At 39.4% G+C, this 21,566-nt stretch overlaps 2 protein-coding genes across 4 annotated transcripts in view; one reads left to right on the forward strand and one right to left on the reverse strand.

Moving 5' to 3' along the window:
- ttll12 (tubulin tyrosine ligase-like family, member 12) overlaps positions 1-16,246 on the forward strand; it is a 50,631-nt gene extending 34,385 nt beyond the window's left edge. For 2 of the 3 annotated variants that reach the window (XM_017440701.3, XM_017440702.3), the window contains exons 9-14: positions 5,478-5,589; positions 8,380-8,531; positions 8,660-8,741; positions 8,839-8,907; positions 12,187-12,325; positions 15,799-16,246. In XM_017440701.3, coding sequence (XP_017296190.1) covers positions 5,478-5,589; positions 8,380-8,531; positions 8,660-8,741; positions 8,839-8,907; positions 12,187-12,325; positions 15,799-15,950 — 706 coding nt within the window. In that variant the 3' untranslated portion in view covers positions 15,951-16,246. Of the gene's footprint in view, positions 1-5,477; positions 5,590-8,379; positions 8,532-8,659; positions 8,742-8,838; positions 8,908-12,186; positions 12,326-15,766 lie in introns of all 3 variants that reach the window. The other variant, XM_017440703.3, reaches the window with a different exon arrangement.
- Positions 1-21,566, reverse strand: part of LOC108244131 (NLR family CARD domain-containing protein 3) — a 1,204,881-nt gene that overhangs the window by 442,576 nt on the left and 740,739 nt on the right. The gene's annotated exons all lie outside the window — the stretch shown is intronic.

Raw genomic sequence — 21,566 nt, forward strand, 5'->3', positions numbered from 1 at the left:
GGGGCAGTCACCCCCAAACTGGAGCAGTGGCTACAACAGATCCCAGGAACAACATCAGACATCTCAGTCCAGAAATGTGCAGTTTTAGGCACAGCCAAGATACTGCGCAGAACCCTCAAGCTCCCAGGCCTCTGGTAGAGGACCCAAGCTCAGAGGATGAAAAAGAGACCACCCGCGGAAGGTGAGAAGGGAATTTTTTTATTTTTATATGAAAACAAAACAGAGTAACAGATGACAACTTATCTTATTACCATCTTAATGTGATTGGTTCCTGTAAAGGTTTCTAAACAATATCCATTTTCCCACAGTTCTTCAATTATTGATTGTTGAAAATCTCTCCATGTTATGAATTTCATCCACAGTGTCCATCCAATTGTTTAAAGTGGGGTGGGGGGGTCCACCTTACCCCTTTTTTGTGTGATGGCGTTCTTGGTCGCTGCCAGTAAAATTTTAACCAAGTATGAATCATAGGCCAGCCAGCTGAAAATCTTAATTTTGTTTTCAATTTTATATTTCTTGACTATTGTCTGCCAAGTCTCCAACGTGAGTTTTGTAATGGAATCCTGTTGTTCCTCATTTTCTCTAAACATTTTCTTATTGACAATCATAGCTCGTATAGAATCTCTCTCAACATTCAACTCTATTTTATAGATTTTATACATTTATTTAATTTCCCTTTGGGATTAATGAAGTATTTTTGAATTGAATTTAATTGAATTTCCTTCCACTTTGCTGTACAATTTGTGGTGCACCAGCACATCATTGGCTTTAATTGTGCAGCATAGTAATAATTTATGCTGCCTGTTTTGATGAACACAAAGTTGATACTAGTTGAGACTTGTTGAGGAGAGGACGCTGGCATTGCAAGTTTGCCGCTTCTCTGCGCTAAAATTTGCCACTATACTGTTGCCATGTTAGTGGACATTTATCTGGACTTTTTTGATCAGTGGTTCGTCAACCAGTACTTATATGGACAGCTTAATTAGCACTCCCTAATCGGAATTTGGGACTATTGCTGTCAACCTACAATTCCAGCACGGCAGCACTGACTTTGCTTTGAGAACTAGATGCTATTATTGTTGTGCTTACTTTGCTGCCTCTGTCAACCTCCTGTGTCATCTGGATTGTTCCAGTTGTCGTCATCTTTTGCTGGATTTCTCTCCATTGCTACTACTCAAGTTATGCTGTGGATTACATCGCACTGCCTTCTGGATATCTGTTTCAAAACCGTGGGTCTGTTGTTAGCGGTTAGCTCTGCTAGCTTGGCTGGCTTGGCTGGCTCATCGATGTTGACCTACTCCGCTTCCCAGCTGATTGGACTTAACAACTGCTCCATTCCACCTTCTGTTTCCATCATAAAACAACTGGGCCTTCTGCGTAGACCTTGTTATGTCCATAGAGACTCTTGGAAGAGAACTGTTTATTCTCGGCAAGCTGGGTCTGGTTCCATCATTTCCATCTGGTCTAGTGGCCTTGCCGCACATCCCACAACATAGTGGGATCTGTCCCTCCCTGGTCAAATTTCCTTTTTGTACATTTCTCTTTCCTTTTTTATTTAGTTTTTCATTATCTCTTGGTCATTTAACATTCCTAAATTCAACCTTCAAGTTGTATTCTTGATCCTGTTGGTTAGATTTATTTTCAGGTATTGAGCACAGTGATCAAACAGGTCAGCTGGCCTCATTTTACGTTCTATTATTCTAAATCTACCCTCCATTTTAAAAAAATAATTAATTCGTATATACACTGAATGTGGGGCAGAATAGAATGTATAATCTCTCTCTAGTGGATGACCCTCTCTCCAGATGTCTGTTATCCCCAATTCCTTCAAGGATGTATTTATGTAACAGGTTATGTATGTGTGTTTTACTACTTTTTGCTTTACTAGTGGAGTTCAAGGATTGATTTAATACAATCTTAAAGTCCCCTCCACAAATCCATATTACATCTGTTTGTAATTTTATCAAATATTAATTGATAAAAAGATTTCTCTGTCTCTGGGGGGCATATATATTAAGTAATGTAACCAAATGTTCTTCCAACATCCCTATAACCATCACATATCTACCTTCTTTATCTTTTATTTCTCTTAAACATTCAAATTTGTTTTTTTGTAATTAAAATTGCAACTCCTCTTTTACTGCTCCCTTTAAATATACTAAAAAAGGTATTTCTAAATGCCATATATTTCAATGTTTGATGCTTTAGGTCTGAAAGATGGGTTTCTTGCATGTAAATTACATCTGCTTTCTCTTTTTTCAACTTATTGAGGATTTTACTTCTTCTAATTGGATTATTCAACCCATTCACATTGAGAGATGATTTTTAACTTGTTATGTTGCATCTGCAACAAGACATTTGAGTTCCTTTGTCAACTCTACACTAACAACACATCCAACAGTTTCAACTATATTAAAAACGTCTGTGAACATTTACCTGGTAGGTGCAGGGGCCTTCTCTTGGTCCCAGTGGGGGAGGGGTAAAGCCTCCTGGAAAAGGAGGCCCCACCTGTAGAGTTGGAATAAGACTCAGAAATAGGTCCTCCCCTTATTCTACACCAAGTCCAACTTGCATTATGTGTCTCACCAGATTAGATATTTTACCAAACGACTGAATACTTACAAAGGGAGGTGGACTGCAATTTTGCCACAAACACTCATGGCTAATGTAAATAAGAGTAAAACGTGACTTATTGTTACTCAAACCAAAAGTCAGGGCTGTACATAATTAAAAATTAAAGAAAACTAAAATAATTGTAACGCAACTGAAATTCTGTTCTACATGATGCCCTCCTGATCCTTTTCTCCTCTTGGCACCTCCAGTCCCCTCCTCTGCATCTCTTTCCCTGCCTCCTGTGGGTCGTTGTAGGTTTTGGGGCCATCTTACCAGTGAATTCTGATTCTTGTCAGTGGTGTCTGGAATTTAATCCCGTTCTTCTTTAGTATCTTCTTTACGTCTGTGTATGCTTTGCCATTTTTAACCACCTCACTGGGGTAGTCATGATTAAAAAAACAGCTGTCTGTCATCTAACCAAATTCGTTTTAACCGTGCTCTCTTAAGAATCATTTCTTTTGTGTCGTATTGGAGAAAGTTCACAATTACCGATCGTGGTGCAGCTCCTGGTCTGGGTTTGTGCAAGTTGAATCAGAAGGTGGGTGTCCGCTGGTATTCCAGTTCTCTCCTGAGCAGGTTGTATATGTAGCGGGGAACCGAATCTCCCTCCGCTCCCTCTGGGATCCCAAAAATGTGCATGTTGTTCAGGGACGTGCACAGATAGACACTAAGTGGTGCTAGAGCACCTGCCCTTTTCCCTGTGAACCAAAACAGTGCCCTAATGATGACTTTTTTTATTTATTTTTTTAACAGTGTAGCTTTAGTGGCCCAAGGTAGCACTTTTGCATGACAACACAGAATATAAATACATAAATAAATGTATCACATATGTATTTACATTTTCTATAATGGTCCCTTGTTAACATTGACTACTAATGACTTTTTGTCTCTGTCTAATAAACATTTAATTTAAATATATAAGGCCAAATAAGCTGGGTAACAATTCATATGGGACTAATTACACTTAGAAGCATTTACATTCGCTCTTATGGTCATATTTTGAAGCTACACATATTCTCTGTTGGATAGGAGGACTTCACTGCTTTATTAGAACATTTTTGTAGTTCATTTAGTGATAGAACTAGTTACATTAATTTCTCAAGCATCTTTTGTTCATTTTTGTGAGCACATATATTGCGCTTGTGCTGTACTCAACAAGATTTTGTCAGACTTTTTCTGGTTATAGTTAATTTAAACTATAGAACAGTCACTAGTTACTAAGGTTTATGAAGATGACTCAATTAATGTGACATATCTTGTATATTTGTCAGGATAGGTTAGTGACAACATATACAACAGTTATATGGTGCAGATGTTATTTTGTGATCAGAGTAAAGAATGAATGTAGTGAAGACAAACACATAGTGAACACTCCGTAAAAGTAAAGACAAATAAGTTTCAAATTAAACTCAAAGTTCAGCTCAAAGGCTGGTTGTGAGTCAGTGTTACAGCTTTTAATCAATCTATAATAATTTTCTTATTTTATTAATTTTAATAAAATCCACTTAAAATGCATCCTTGTATTAAGTTGTTTTTTTTCCTGGGTGCTCATGTCCCTGTCTCCCACAGGATGGTACCCACTAACACATATAGGTGTCCTTCTTTGGCATCAGCAAATGTAGGAAGTTATGGTGTAGTCAAAAAGTATTTTTATATAGGCTTCTGATCTTCTGTTTCAAATTCATTAAATTGTTCTCATCTGTTTTATTTGAATAATCAGTTTTTTTGTATTGACTGACAGATAACCTCAAAGACAACGGTATTTTTCTTGTGTGTGTAAATTGGCAGTGAAATTTAGAAAAGTATACAGTAAGTGCAATCAAAAATCTTACCCAGGGTACAAAATTGTAGGACTGTTGTGAAGAAAGTGTCATCCAGCATCTCTACCCCGTTATTATCATGCAGAACATTGATTTATCTCATTTATGTTTCATTATGCTGTGTTCTGTTGTTACCAATTTTATTGTGAAACCAACCTGTAGAGTATTCAACATTATTAAACCCATTCATCAGACAGAATATGGCTATTAATTTTAAATAGGTATACATACATGATGTTTAAGCTGTGCCTGTAATAAATCCCACACTGCTACGACAGCGAGCGGTTCTATGCGCCACACAAAGTGCCCTTTTTTTCTACTTGAGCACCTGCCGCCCAAAATGTCTGTGCACACCACTGATGTTGTTTCATCTTGATCTCCCTTCTATGTCTGTCAGTTTTTCTTTCAAATCTTGCTGCTCTTTCAGGGCTGTCAACAAGGCCTGTTTCACCTCTATATTCTAGTCCTCAAGCTCTCCAATTCATGCTTACACTTCCTCCAAGTCCTGCTTTTGTTCTTCTAGCTCCTTTCTATTTTCGGACAACTTGTAGTCAATCTGTTCTTTAAATGTGTTGAGTTTGCATTTCTTGCTTCATCTCTCGTATTTCCCTCGTTACGCTAGCCAGGCCATCTTGCCATGTTACTGCTTTAGCCGTTAGCATTTCCCTTTTAGCAATGGCTAGTGGCATGTCTTCTCGAGTTTTCATCCATTTCTTAGTCTTCTTCTGTTTGGTTTTGGAGTCTTTGTGCTTGTTGTCGTCTTTTTTTATCCACCCCACGTCCCACATCTTTTCTTTTATTGAGTGTCGATGTGTGTTTTAGTTGGGTTAAAGTTTTCTGGTAAAAGCTCTGATTTTAGACTGCCATCTCCCTCGCCACTAAACCAGAAGTCTTAATGTATTTTTAAGGAAAAATTATATTGTAAATAAAGGTAAATGGTTTGAAAAGTATAAAATTTACTAAATGTTTCCTTACTACTAATACAACAGGCTAAGAGAAGTGATGTAGTTTTAATGAGACTTACAGAATGTGTCTATGTTTTAGGGGAGAAGACAACCACTGGATCTGTAAGCCCTGGAACCTGGCTCGTGGACTGGACACACACATCACAAACAATCTGGACTATATAATCAGACAGAGGGAAAGTACACCAAAGGTACCAGCACACTTATGAACAGACAGCATTAGATCATTTCATCACGTTTGTGGAGATTCTTAGTTATCCAGGTCATGGCAATCTTAAGAGTTATATAGAAGGTAACTACACTTCAATTCAGTTCAGTTTATTTCTATAACACCAGTTCACAAAAAACCCCATCTCAGGACACTGTACAAAAGACAAAACAAGTTCAATTCAGTCCAAAACAGATCAGATTTAAATCCTTTAACAGTCAATTCCCAAAACCTGTTTTTTGTCTCTAAAACATGCTTGTAACCGACTGACCGACTTACTTTAATTACTTACTTACCTACTTATTTACTTTACTTACTTACCTTACTTACTTTGCTTACTTTATTTACTTACTTACTTTACTTACTTTAATGATCCCATCTCCAAATCTTGGGATTTTTTTTCCAGCAACAGACAAAAATTCAATCAAAGTTGGAAAAAAATGACTATCAAGTCAGTGCAACAAATTGACACCTACATTGATCAAAATAAGATTAAAACTGTGCAAAACTATTGAAAGAGTACAAATATGTTTTAAAATGTGTAACAAAAAGGCAGCATTAATTGCAATCAGAGTTGACAGATTTGTCAGACTGTTTGATGGCCTGAGGCTGGAAAATTTCCTGTAGCAGCTGCTCCAGCATCAGAACTGTAACAGTATGTCTGTCCAGTGTTTTTTGGGGGGATCTTCTGGGTTGTCTTTTATGGACAGCAGTTTCTTCAGCTTTCAGCTCTCCACTACCTGTTTAAACTGGTCTGCAGCGAATAATGGAGCCAACCTTCTTTATATGTTTATTAAATCTGCTGCTCCCCTAACAACAAAATAGCACTGGCTACAACAGACTGGTAGAAGAGCTTCACATCTTGCTGCATATGTTGAAGGACCTGAGCTTCCTCAAAAAAAGTCTACTCATCCCCTTCTTATATATATATTTGTTCTGGCACCTTGGGCAATTCCCAAGTGAGGTTTGTAGTTCTGAAGGTGTGATGGAGTCGACTTCTTGGGAACTGGAACCAGGCAGGGGGTTATCCAGATGATCGGTGCTCTCTCTAGTTTCTTGCTCAGAGATGCTATAGGGCAGGAGACTGCTTGCTGGCACAGGTCTTCAGAATCCTGTGGTTGACACTATCAGGACCTGCAACCTTCCCCAGAGGAGTTTTGGAGAAGTGAGACTGTGAGCCAAATTTTCTTAGGTATGTGTCTTTGCGCCCCTCAGCTTTTCCCTGAGTTCCTGCTCATCCTGTAGGCACTTTTACAAAACAGTGCCATGAAATGGTCCCAAAAATGGCCCGTCTTTAAGCTGCCTCTGACCGTTCAAAAATGCCTAACTGACCCAGCCATGCCCGAAATAGACCTAAGGTTTCAGAAATTAAGTGAGGATTGTAGAACCAAAGGAGGCATAGAGGAGAACTCGGCAGCATTGATGAGGAACACGACACATTAAATGATTAAATGTATGATGGACATTTCCCTCATTTAATTTTCAAAACATGATAAATTAAACCAGTTTAGTCTTCTTTTTGTGGTTAATAGTTTTTTTTTAACTAAACACAAAGTTGCTGTACATCATTTTTAGTCCTCTCCTTGGTAATAAATCTGTTTGTTGTCCATTAATTCTGCAGCTGAGTGGTCTCATAGACTGAATGTCATTCCTTCATCACATTATTGAGCTGCAAAGCCAACTTATTTTTTCACAGGCTGATTTTTAAGACTCTGTTGTTTTGAGGCACAAAGGCAAACAAGGTAATAATGTCGCCTCTGTCCATTCAGAAATCACACCAAGCAACCAGAAGGCGACTAAGTCCTGGCTTGGAAGTATTTTGTGAAAGTGCCATTAGTAACTGACTGAATTTGTCAGGTTTCATGGATAAATATAAGTGATTGTCATTAAACAACAATGAAATTTTATTTCATGCTGTCTAATAATTTTACCTAATGGAAGCATATACAAAGTAAAAAAATTTTGCCCAAGCACTGCACCCAGAGGAACTCCACAACTAACTCTAGTGCAGTGGTTCCCAAAGTGTGGGGCACGCCTCCTAGGGGAGGTGCAGTGCCATTGCAGGGGGGTGGCGCGGGAATGAAATGGAATGGAAAAAAAAATAAACAGGCATAATGGACAGGTTTTTAACCCATTTCGCACAGAGGTTTTTTTAATGTATTAATGATAGCAAAGTTGAATGTTGTTACAAATAATATGTTTGAAATAACACTGACGGCAAAGAATACTCTTCTACAGTATAGAACTGTAGTTTGTTTTGTTGCAACCTGAAGTGTGAAATAAACTTCAGTGGAGTTTGAAAACAAAATGTGTTTATGTCTGGTTGAATGATGTGTATGCCCAGTTAATTTTTTTTTCTTTTTCTTTTTTTTAATTTTCTTTGGGGGGGTGCGGGATTTTATTGTAATCCATAGGGGGGCCCAGAAGAAAATCTTTGGGAACCACTGCTCCTAAGAAAATTAATTATTAACATGAACAAACTGAAATCTATCAGATAAATATGATTTAAACAGTCCTATAGCTTTTTTTGTTTCTTTTCCTGTTTCTTGAAGATGTTTCACCTTTCATCCAAAGACTCATTCAGTTTTGAATGGGTTAGAAGTAGCAGGCTTGTAGGTTGATGTTGAAATAATCACACTAAAAGCTTTGTTACAGTTACACAAATCATTGTTCACACTTTTTGTATTATCAGCTAAAGCAGCAACGTACTTCTGCTGCCTCAGTGTTAAAATGCATGTGTCATATTTGGACTCTTTTTTTTTTTTTTTTTCAGGTGGTGTGCAAATATCTTGATGATCCAGTGCTGTTTAACAGAGAGGAAATGGGATTGGTGAAGTTTGACATTCGCTACATGCTGATGTTACATTCTGTGCAGCCTCTGCATCTTTATGTCTATAATGTTTTCTGGCTTCGCTTTGCTAACAGGTAATAAATGTATCATGGTTGAAAAGCAAAAAAAATCAACTTCAGTAATTACTTAATTTGCAAAAGCAATAAATATTTCATGTTAAATCTGTTCTTGTTAGAAGATTAAGCTTTGTTTTTTTATTTAGACCTTTTTCCTTGGATCATTTTGATGACTACCAAAAGCACTTCACTGTTATGAACTATACAGAGGGTGTGGAGCTTAAACAGGTACATTTTTAATGTATTGTCGTCATTTTTGTTCTCTTTTCAATGTCAATGTCAGTGTTAACCCAGGCCGCAGAATCATTTGAATCATTGTGTTTAGGTTCATTACGATGAGTTCATTCCCATGTTTGAGAAGCAGTACCCACAATATTCATGGAAAGAGGTGGAAGTAAGTGTAAATTAAAATACCTTTTCATTACACGTTTTACAGTGCCTTAAAAAAGTCTTCATGCCCATTGAACTTTTTCAAATTTTTATACGTTCCAACAACAGAGTCGTTAAGGTCTTTGTTTGCCTGGCTCACAACAGAAATGTTTTGGTCACGTGCATGAAGGTGGGAATCCAGTGAACAACTGAGTCACCTCACTGTGGCTTTGGGCTGCAATAGGGAATGTTCGGACTATTGTTTGTGCTTATTCTCCAAAGAGCAGTTCAGATTAGCAAGCCTTCTTGGAGTCTCTGGATGGTGTCCTGTGCCATCTGGGGATTCTGTTGTTCAGATCTCATGTGGTCAATGATGTTGGGACTTCTGTGCTAGGCATGGGCTATCCATAACGAACACCGTGTTCGAGCAAAGGGTGGCCTATAATTATACTTGCCACCAGGCCACCTTAGGCTAATCAATTTTGTAATTGTGTCGTCAGACCTGCGCCCCTATGTTTCAGACACTTGGGTAATGAGAGGGGTAGAGCTACAAATCAAACCCTCCAGGATTTCGCGATGTTGCAATCGCAACTATTAACGCAAAATCAAGCAAACCCCGCGAAATCGCAACTTTTTGCAACTTTGTCCAAAACACAGCAACTTTTCCGCAACTTTATTCCCAAATAACTCACGAAGAAGAGATGTGACGTCACATCCTGTTAACATCAGAATAGCTCACGGCTGACCAGAAACAGGAACGCTAATGTCGGCCAGCCGTCCCTAAGTGAACCACCGCGCCTGAGAGAAGGAGCCGGCAGAGAATGGCTGGCCGACATTAGCGTTCCTGTTTCGGGTCAGCTGTGAGCTAGACGCCGCTAACTCTGCGGAGCGTGAATATCCAATATCCAACTTAAAACTAACCACTGCGGTCCCAAACCAGTTTCCTGCCCAGCTGCACGAGAGTGGGGGGAAGCTGTTTTGCACGTCCTCCAGTGTAATCATTGAACATAAACGCATCGACAAACACACTGTCTGCAAAACCTGTGAGGAGAGCTGCAGAGGAGGGACAATCCAGAAATGGTCATGAATGTCAGTTTATAAGCTATCAAAGTTCTCAAATAAAGCACGTTTTGAGAATGTCAATGTTTGTTGGTAATTATCTCACGAAACTAGTAAGTATTTTTGGTTTATATATTAAAAGTTATGTTTTTTTATTGATTTTAGTAAAAAAAAAATCGCAACTTTTCATTGCAACTTTTAGGAAAATGCCCCACGAAATCGGGCATTTTAGCCCGGAACAATCACAAAAAATGCCAGCGAAATCCTGGAGGGACTGGCAAATGATTACTACTAGGTGGTGAGTTGGATCCAGTGGCAGGGGAGACTGCTGGGCAGATCTGGTAAGCCCAAACGAATAGTGAAGGTGAGCTAGGAACATCTGGCAGAACCCCCTGTCCATGAGATCTTCAACTCGCACTTAAGGGAGAGTTTTTCACATGTCCTAGGGGAGGTCATGGACATAGAATCTGAATAGGCCATGTTCAGGGCCTCTATTGCAGAAGTATCTTTCAAGAGCTGTGGCCTGAAGGATCTACTTAATCCAGCCATCATGTCCACCTTTGAGGAGGCAGAGTCTGAGCACTCAGGGCAAGACGAGTACATTAAAATGGTTGCAGCCTTGGAGGGGTGAAAGGTCAAATGCTCTGCACTGTTGCATGGCAGTGAGGGCTAATTATGTCTGTTGTCTTTACCTTAGGTAGTCTTATTGATCACCACATCATCCCTTTCCAAGTCCCTGGTCTAATTTCCTTCTCAATATGGACAGCAAAGTGTTGGTGTTTTTGTAGCACCAGTTTTTTTGGCCTGGCATCAGTTCAGTTAATATCGTCAGCGAAGGCAGATCAATTATGATTTTACACGTCTGTCTGTTTGTGTGTCTGTTTAACCAAGTTTGTCTGTACTGTTAGCAAAATATTTCATGAGTCAGTGAACTAATTTAAATGTCAATAATCACTGGATATACATCTACAACTGATTAACATTTTGAGTCGCCCCAATTTAAGATGGCCACCACAGCTAATTGCCCTTAGTCTACACAAAAATGGTTGTACCTCAGGGAATTGTACAGATATTGATATTAAGGTGTGATAGTATTTAAGAGTCATTCACAATTCATTCTGTCATTTCTGATCAAAAGATCTATCTTAGTTTAAAACACTAGCATGAAAGGAGGCAAAATGCATTCCTTCAAAGAATGCTAGGACTTCAATAAAGAAATGGTTTTAAGTGGGCCACTGACCCTGAATTAACACTAGCACTGCTTTTGCAGAAATGGGTTGTTACTGACCTCTCAAATCTTCAGTTGTTTGTCTAACCTGTCCATAGCTGTGGGAACATGTTTCAGTTAGGGGAGTGCTGTGAGCAAGTGGGAATTTGTGGGACCCTAAACACCCATACAAACATTATTTTAATACCAAATACACTATATAAAGTGAAATGTACACTAGCAGTGGATGTGTCTTATTAGACATTAAAAATGTGCTGCATATTTTGAACAGATAATATCTATAAGATTGCAATGATTAAGCTGTTTCTTTTTGTTTTCTTTGTGGGTAAACACAATGAGCACTCACTTCCTCTTTCTACATCATTGAAGCAAATTTACGAACATTCAGCAGCTACTCTGGGGCAATTAGATTTTACAAAACCATGTATATTTATGAGTTATTAATGATTGTGAGGACACCATGAAAATGGTCTAAGATTACTTTGCACTTGCCTTCTCAGCAATGCAAACTCCAAGAAGTTATAACAGGGGTCCGAGCCCCTGACGCCTTGAAGACCAGGCGAGCTGCAAGCTTGTAGCATGTTTAGTCATGATCTTGAAGTCTTTTAGTGTCCCCAAGCTTCTACAATTTTAGAGAAGTGTAACATATGTTTGAAGGTTAGTTTACAAGAGAATAAAAGATTTTCTTTACTCACTTTTCCGTACGGAGCCGCAGAAAGCTGGTGCCTCTATTTAGAGGGCGAGAAAGAGTGGGATTTGAGTTGACAGCTCTAAATACTGTTTTTCTATGTGTATTTGGACGTGCATTTTCTCTGGCATCCACCAGAGTGTTTTGCAGAACCCTGTGCTCTCCTGCTTCCTATGACCTCAATCCCTTTTTTTGTCAGAGAAAACATATTGCCTGATAATCATTCAGTGGATCCCAACTCTCAGTAAGAATGTGTAATATTGTTTTTAGAGACGTGTTGTATACTTTTGTTGTTAAATTAATCATTTTATGGTTTGTCTTTTTTTCAGGCTGAATTGTTTAAAGCTTTTAAGGAACTCTTTCAAGCAGCTTCTTCTCGACTCGCTCCGTTTGGTATCCACCCATATCAGTCATCCCGTGCAATCTATGCTGTAGATCTCATGCTGAAGTGGAGCCAAGGACAAAATGGTAAAATTTATCTCTAATTTTTATATTTATCAATAAGTTATTCTTGTTTTTGCAAGGTGAAGCCTTAACATCGTGGAATGCTATTTTAGTAAAAGGGCGAGAATGTGCAACAGTATTTATGTGGCTAAAAACAGCACATAGCATCGATGGTAGTGGCAGATTGATGGTTTGGGCTTGTTTAGCAGCCACAAGATTTGGTCACCCTACAGTCAGTGAATTAACCATGAACCCTTCTGTGTACCAAAGTATTCTACTGTCAAAACGGGATGCCATCTGTCTGACAGTTGAAACTCAACCCAAATTGGATCATAGGGGTAAGGTGGGGGATGGGGATCATGAAGCATCTCAATGTGGACATGAACAATTTTACATTGATTTAAAGTGGCCATGCAAAACACAGCCGCAGAACTCACTGGTTGTTTGTTTGCAAACACTCAGAATTTGGTGAGAGATTGCACTAAAGAGTCGCCTATTTTCTTGCAAGTTTGAAATGCTGGCTAGTCTTCAAGTGTTGCTATGTTGTGTTGCACCCTTTAGAGCCACAATAGAGCATGATCATTCTATGTTTAAGATACTCATAGAACCATCCCTATACTCTCCAAAAGGGGCAACAAATCTTATGTCACTCTATTCAGCAGTTTGGCTACTTTAGTTAATTTAGATCCGAAAAATGTGTTTAAAAAAAACATTGTACTGCAGTGTAGCGAAAAATATTTTGTTTCCTTTAGGTCTAAGGGGTTGTTCAAACCTGTTCTTTAGAATGGTTTTTAGCTTTTCAATTGCAATCAGATCACACTAAATAAAGGTCTGAACTCCCTAAATGCACGCTGGCGTAGATTCTCAGTTATCCAGGCAATGGCCATCAAAAAAGGATAAAAACAAAAACAACTGGACTTCTATTCTGTAGTTGAAGACGTTTCGCTTCTCATCCGAGGAGCTTTGCCAATTCAGAAATAGAGAGTGTGGAGTTGAGCTTCTAAAGCTGAGATGTGATGTAAGCTGGATTGCTTGCAAATTGCTCTCACTCTCCTAACAATGGAGGCTCGTTAGGGTCCTTGTTTGTCTGACTCACTGATGGGCCACTCTGGTCACATGAGTGCAGGTGTTGCTTGGAGTGAAACTGACTGGGTATCAGGCCTAAAGCTCCATTATATGTTTTTGAAAGCTGAAATCTGAGACCTCCTCCTCTGTTTAATGTTGGTTTCTCCCTTTTAACATAAATGGAGATCCCATGGTGCAACCATGCTTCCGTCTGTAAAAACTGTCATTAAACTTGAAATAAGTGGTGGAAAGGCAGAGGTCCAGCAGGTTGCAGATCTGATCTGGAGTGAAGTTGGTCCTGTTGCTCAAATCATGGTCTTGTACGAGTCGCTTCTTAACGGTTTCCACTGCTTCTGATGTAGGTACGCAAGTGAAATGAGAAGTAACATCAAATGATACCAGAATTTCTCCTGAAGCTAGCTTCAAATGTTAAATTTTGTTGGCAAAGTCAACGGAGTTCTTTATGTGATGGGGTGTGTTCCCAACAAGAGAAGCTAAAATACCAGCGAGATGTTTAGCAATATTGTAGGTTACTGAGTTCATGCTGCTGACGATGGGTCTGAGAGGTGTTCCTTCTTTGTGTATTTTGGGGAGTCCATACAGGCAGGGAGTGGCTTCCCCAGGGTATAATCTGTAGTACAATGATCGATTGATTGTTTTGTCCTTTTCCAGTTTTTGCAGGTAATCCTTGACCTTCTTTTTGTAAGAGCTGGTTGTGTCCCCCTTCAGGGTCTCATAGGTGGTGCTGTCACTCAGTAATGTTAAATTATTTTCCTGGTACTCAGTAGTGTTGAGAACAACTGTGCATCTTCCTTTGTCAGCTGGACCAAAATGTTCATATTTTGGACCGAGAAGACAGATGGTTTGAGAGGGGAGTAAAGGAAGCCATTTATGTCAAAAGGGAGAAACCAACATTAAACAGAGGAGGAGGTCTCAGATTTCAGCTTTCAAAAACATATAATGGAGCTTTAGGCCTGATACCCAGTCAGTTTCACTCCAAGCAACACCTGCACTCATGTGACCAGAGTGGCCCATCAGTGAGTCAAGGACCCTAACGAGCCTCTATTGTTAGAAGAGTGAGAGCAATTTGCAAGCAATCCAGCTTGCGTCACATCTCAGCATTAAAAGCTCAATTCCACACTCTCTATTTCTGAATTGAGAAAGTTCCTCGGATGAAAAGCGAAACGTCTTCAACTACAGAATAGAAGTCCAGTTGTTTTTGTTTTTTAACCTTTTTTTAATTTCCCTCAATGCACATTCAAAAATTTTAAATAAAACTACCTTTGGAGGTGTTCTATAACCCTCCCACTGAATTGAGGTGACCTCATACAGGCAGAAGAGCAGATGTCTCAGGCTTTAAAAAAGTGTGTGTATCTGTATATAGAGCACACAATTGACATCTGATTCCAACACATTTTAAAGTATGCGTTTTATCACCAAATGTGAGCAAAACCTCAGAGCTGACCACACACCAACAAGATTTTATTCTAGGATTTTGTATGAAGTGTGATGATGATTTAATAATTGTTCCATAATCCTGTCACAATCATGATTGAATTGTTAAGTACCTAAAGATTCCCACCCCTAACCCAGCCTCAAATCTACAACAGTGACTGGAAATTTTAAAACATTAAGATGTTGTAATGACCCTGTCTAAGTCTAGAGCTTAGCATGATTGAATTGATTTGGTGGGACTTTAAGAGAGCGGTGCTTAAACAAATGTCAGCAAACTTTAATTAACTGAAGCAACATCTTCTACATCAAACTGAGGGACTAATAAGGTCATGCAGAATAAATTACTTTACATGATTGCTGCTAAATGTGATTCTACAGCCTTAAATTCTCCAATACACAGATTATTTCTGTTCTTCTATGTTCTGGACAGCCATAGACTGGTAACTTGTGGAAAGATTAATCCTTTTTGACAATGAATCACCTCAAACCAAAATGACAAACTAATAAGCTTTGTTCGGGCAGACCCACTTTCAAAGTGGACTTTTGCATTCTCAAAAACATTCCAGTTATCAAAATTTCATAACAGTCCATTCATGTACTAGTATTTAACCCTTTACATCCTAATATTACTTTTGCATTACTTTTGTTTTGAATAAATATGAAATTTTAGAAGAACTGACTCCAGGCTGGATCAGAAGTGTTACAACTAATTGCTGCTGCTAATTGCACTAACAAAAACCCACAAAATTCCATGTAATCAACTGTATTGTGGAAATAACTGTGTAAAAGTTATGAAAGGCATTTTTACAGTTTTTGAGTAGTTTGTCTCACTTACAGATTTGTATGTTTTGTTTTGTTTTTTCAACAGTTTATTACACTGACACCTTTGACAGCCCTTGTTTGTTTTTTGTTTTTTTTGTCTCTATCACTCCTTATTCTTAACAGGAAATGCAAATTGTGTTTTGATTTTGGTCCAGGTGAGCGAATCATGCAGCCTCAGATTTTGGAGTTAAATTTCAGCCCTGACTGCGCCCGGGCATGCCTCTACCACCCAGACTTCTACAACCACATGTTCCAGACACTGTTTTTGGATCAGCCTGAAGGCTGTAAGGTCACACGAATAGTATGATCATGTCCACATTCCACAAGACTGTCTTTATTGTTGTGTTTCTGATAAGAAGACACTTAGATGTAATGCTCACCTGTTTCATTGTGGCATCTCCATCCAGTCTTATAGATTAATTATGTATTAAACCTCATGTTTCCATTGTGTTTTCAAATCCAACACGTGGCTAAAACTGTAACATGGATGCACGAATGAGAAGCTGCAGAAACGGTCAGATGAACTGAAAATGCATGATTCTTTTATACTGAGTTGAGAAAATGAGCGTTTCAAAGAAAATTAAATATGCTTCATCTACTGGCTCCATTTTGTCTTCTTATGCTGCTTTTGTTTTTTTACTTGTTTTGCTACTTTTTTTTAATCAAAGTCTTTTTATTATTATTATAACATAGCTCTCATAAAATACACAAAAAAAACAAAGAGATACACACTCACAACAGAAATCCCTCCCACCCCGCCCCTCCTATACCGGATCTATTACCCCAACGTGTATCCACCTCCAATCGATGCAAGTTACAGGTTTGTGCATAAATGAAACAAACAACATTTAACTATTATACAAATTTTTCTGCTGTAATTCTTTTAACATAAGATAGTGGATCTGTTAAAAAATACTATGATATCTGGCAACCATTTATATCTTATGTAACTGTATATCTGATCTTCTCCAAATGAATGTATGACATAACCTCCCTTAACCAGTGTCCATATAGTGGAGGATGTGGATCCTTCCATCTAAAAAGAATGAGTCTTCTAGCCAGTAAGCAGAAAGCTAACATAGTCCTTTGATGTTTGCTGAAGGAAGTCTGCTGGTGGCACCCCAAAAAGAGAGATGAGTGGTGATGGATGAACAGTTTGTCGAAATATTACGGAAAAAGTATCAAAGATACATTGCCAATACCCATGTAATTTTGGATCAGACCAGAATGCGTGTAAAAGTGTGGCTGAGGATTGTTTACAGCGATCACATATGGGATCGACATTCCTTTTAAACTTACACAATCTGTCCTTGGACCAATGTAGACGATGTATGTTTTGCTACTTTTAACTACCATTTTACTAAATTTATCTTTTAGCTACCATATTGCAACTTTGAATTATAAGCTACTGTTTTGCTAATTTTAGCTCTAGTATCTGTATTGATATTTTTAGCTTTAGTATGTGTTCTGTTTTTTTAGCTACTGTATTACAAATTTTAGCATTTCCATCAGAATCAGGGTTTTTTTTTGGCCATGTATGAATGTTTCACATACAAGGAATTTGACTCTGGTCTGACTTGCTCTTGTACTTCTAAACATTTGTTGTACATAAATATATTGCAAAAACTAGATTCTGAACATAAAGTATGTATGAAGAAAAATAGACAAGTGAATATGGGTAGGTAGGCAGGCGGCTTGGTAGGGCAGTGGTTAGAGCTGTTGCCTCACAGTAAAAAAGGTTGCAGGTTTGCCTCCTGGCCTTTCTTTGAGGAATTTACATGTTCTCCTTGTTAGGGTTTTTATTTTATCAGCCTTTGTGCTCATGTGTAAAACTGCCTACGTGAGAGACGAAGGTCACACGCAGGCGCCAAACCATCTGGCTCTCCCAAACAGCTATGTGTTTTTGTTATGCTTATGTTTAAACTATGGTCTGAACTGGGTTTGCCCAGCTCAGATCAACCCCTTTTTTCTTCTTCCTTTAATAAAAGAGAAAGCCCAAGTAAGGAGTCAGAACTTCCTGGACAGCACGCCATTAGGAGCTGTTGTGGAATTTCTCCTCTTTGCGAAGGCCTTCACAAACAGACAACAAGCCTCTCCAGTGTGATTTTTTTCTTAGCAGGTTAAATAAATCAAAACCCTGACACTCTTCGTGCCCATGTGGGTTTTCTTTAGATTCTCTGGTTCAGTGGTTCCCAACCTTGGTCCTTGAGGAACACTGTCCTGCATGTTTTTGTTTCCCTGCTTTTGCCTGTCTTTGATGCCTGCAGAAGCCTGGTAATCACTCACTTATTCAAATTTAGAGAAATGTGTCAAAGCAGAGAAACAACTAAAATATGCAGCATAGTGTTCCTCGAGGACCAGGGTTGGGAGTCACTGCATTAGATGACATTATACTTTACTATGATTAAAAGCTACAGAACTCAATGAACATGTGCAATAATTGTTTTTTGTTTGTTTGTTTGTTTGTTTGTTTTGGGGTTTTTTTGTGATATGAATGTGTTGAATATAGTACTGTCAATGTCATTAGCCATCCATCTATCCATCCTCTTCCGCTTATCCGGGGTCGAGTTGCAGGAGTAAGCAGCCTAAGCAGGGAGACCCAGACTTCCTTCTCTCCAGCCACTTGGGCCAGCTCCTCCGGGGGAATTCCAAGGCGTTCCCATGCCAGCCGAGAAACATAGTCCCTCCAGCGTGTCCTGGGTCTTCCTCTGGGCCTCCTCCCGGCGGGACTTGCCTGGGACACCTCACCAGGGAGTCGTCCAGGAGGCATCCTAATCAAATGCCTGAGCCACCTCAACTGGCTCCTCTCGATGTGGAGAAGCAGCGGCTCTACTCTGAGTCCCTCCCAGATGACCGAGCTTCTCACCCTATCTCTAAGGGAGAGCCCAGACACCCTGCGGAGAAAACTCATTTCAGCTGCTTGTATTCGCGATCTCATTCTTTCGGTCACTACCCAAAGCTCGTGACCATAGATGAGGGTAGGAACGTAGATCGACTGGTAAATCGAGGGCTTCGCCTTTTGACTCAGCTCTCTCTTCACCACGACAGACCAGTACAGTGCCCGCTTCACTGCAGATGCTGCACCAATCCGCCTATCGATCTCCCACTCCATTTTTCCCTCATTCGTGAATAAGACCCCGAGATACTTAAATTCCTCCACACCGCTTCACACTCGGCTGCGAACCGCTCCAGTGAAAGCTGTAGATCACGGTCTGATGAAGCAAAAACCAGAGACGCAATCCTAAGGTCACCAAAACGGATCCCCTCAACACCTTGGCTGCGCATAGAAATTCTGTCCATAAATGGTATGAACAGAATCAGTGACAAAGGGAAACTCACTGGAAACGAATCCGACTTACTGCCGGCAATGCGGACCAAGCTCTGACACTGGTTATATAGGGACCTAACAGCCCATATTAAAGGGTTACCCCATACTCTCGGAGTACCCCCCACAGGATTCCCTGAGGGACATGGTCGAAAGCCTCCTCCATGTCCACAATGTCATTATCATGGTTGCTTAACAAATATGAAGAATGAGCATACCTCCCTTGGCTTCGTCCAGTGGTATTTTTAATCATTTTTATGACAAGCAGGAAAATGCTGCAGCACAGATATGTTGTTGTTGTTCCCCAGTTCCTTGGCACACAACAAACAGCTCAATTTGGAATAAAAAAAGAAAAAGAAATGAAGAGCACCAAAATTAAAATCCTTTCCTGAACTAGTGAGGCTTCATACGTCATCAGTGACACCATTTATCCTTAAAAGGGACTCATTTTGCAAAATTCACTTTTTACATATTTGTACTTCCATTTGGGTATCTACTGCCTCTAGAAACAGTCCAAGCACATAAAAAAAAAACACCCAGCCATGTTTTGACAATAAGTAAATGTTTTCTGGTGTCTGCAAAACGACCTGTTTCAAAAACCTCAGGATTGTTGCAACACAATCCTTGTTACCTAGCAACCCCAAGCCGAGCCCAGCCCCGCACCTAGCAACCCGAGTGAAGCTCCACCCACTTCATTACAAGAAGACCATCACCTTTGTTCTGCTGGTTTTACTGCTGAACAATGTCTGCTGGAAAAGGAAAACATTCTGTTGTTGGATGTAATATAGAAAGTGTCCATGCATGTTCTCCCAGTTATGGAGAACAGAGCTGTGTGGCTTCATTTTATTATTGATGGCAATGTCCCCATGATATTACCAAAGAAAGTTGTAGTTTGAACAGCTCAGCTGTCCCAGAAACAATAACAATAAAAGAGAAGAAAAGTTGGAAAAAAAACAGATCTTTACCAGGTGGCCGTCCGGACATATTACAGGTTTGGACCCACTGATTACTGCTGTCCGACTTGACAAATGTCGGTTTGGACTCCCAAAGTCAGAATCTTCTTTGTTTGAACCAATAACCATCTAAATGTGTGTCAGATCTGCACCGTGTAATCCTTCAGAGAGTTTTTAGGTTTTGAGATGGGACACTGAGTTGGGGTGTGTGGCCAATAGCAGCTTATTTGCATAAAAATGATGTAGCCCTAAAACTGCTCATTCTGAAATGAGCTCAAAACAGGCAGAACTGATCAGGTAAAATCTCAAGTATAATAGGTCCCCTTTAAGTGCCAAACGATGCGCTTCACTAAAAGACTTACAGGGGTTCTTGACACACTTCAAAGCCTCATCACGTCGGGACCATCACTATTTATGTATAAAAGGCTCGGACATTATTTTTTGCTCTCTCTCTTCTTTATTATGTAAAGCACTTTGAATGCCTTACTGCTGAAATGTGCTATACAAATAAATTTTTCTTACTTACTCTTTTGGAATACTGGTTTAACTATTATCAGGGAGTGACGTAGGCTTAAGTTCTGTGTGTTACATTGTCAGACCGGAGGGAGAGCTATTATTTCCGGTTCAATTTGTAGCATGTAAGCTGCGTTCCTGTTTTGCAGTCCTAAACGTTGATGCTCCGAGTGTTAAGTTAATAACTGAATTTTAGTTCAATCTTTGGGCTAAGTAGATTGGTTAATGGTTGAACTACTGAGGAGAAGTTTCTGCAAAAGTTCCGGTAATAGCCAACCATGCCCAGAAATCTACGCAGCTCACGACGCGTTTTGGGTGTGGGATAATCATTAATAGCCACTACTTTAGAATTAAGGGGACGCACTTGGCCTTGTCCCACCTCTCTGCCTAAATACGTCACAGTGGCCTTGCCAAATTCACACATTGCCAGGTTAAGAGTCAAGGAAGCTTGGGCTAATCTGTGAAATACTTGATAAAGTGTTTGCAAATGTTCCTGCCAGGTTTCTGTATACACCACCAGGTCGTCCAAATAAGCACTGCAGTTTGAGATGCTGATACAGTTTGAGACTGTATCAGCCTCTGAAAAATAGCTGGAGCGTTACACATACCAAACGCCATAACAGAGTACTGCAAAAAGTCATCTGGGGTCACAAAGGCTGAAATGTTGGAAGCCCTTTCAGTCAAGGGGACTTGCCAATAGCCCTTAAGAAGGTCCAACTTTGTGTTTTTAGAGGGGAAACCGATTATTTCAGACGGCTGAAATATTTGGTTCCCCCTGGTAACTTTTGCAAAAAAAGAAAAATGTCTCCAAATTCACAGGACTTGTTGTCCATGATGAGAGGAATAAACACAGTTAAAGACTTGTTGGTAAATTAACTGGTTGTTGTTGGAAAATGAATGATCTAAATAACATTCAACCCAAATGTTATTTAGATAAAAGCGAAATACCACTTCAGGCGGAGAAAACCGCCTGAATAATAAAAATATTACAACAGTTCACTACAAACCCATATGATGCACTCGATCCACTACAGATTACATGCAGTCTAACACCAATTAGGTGTTGTGATGAGAAGCTATTTTATTTTCTGTTTTTCAAGAGTAGTCGAGGGAAGAACCGAAAGTTAAACAC

This window comes from Kryptolebias marmoratus, linkage group LG23 (genome assembly GCF_001649575.2).
Source record: "Kryptolebias marmoratus isolate JLee-2015 linkage group LG23, ASM164957v2, whole genome shotgun sequence".
Lineage (NCBI taxonomy): Eukaryota > Metazoa > Chordata > Actinopteri > Cyprinodontiformes > Rivulidae > Kryptolebias > Kryptolebias marmoratus.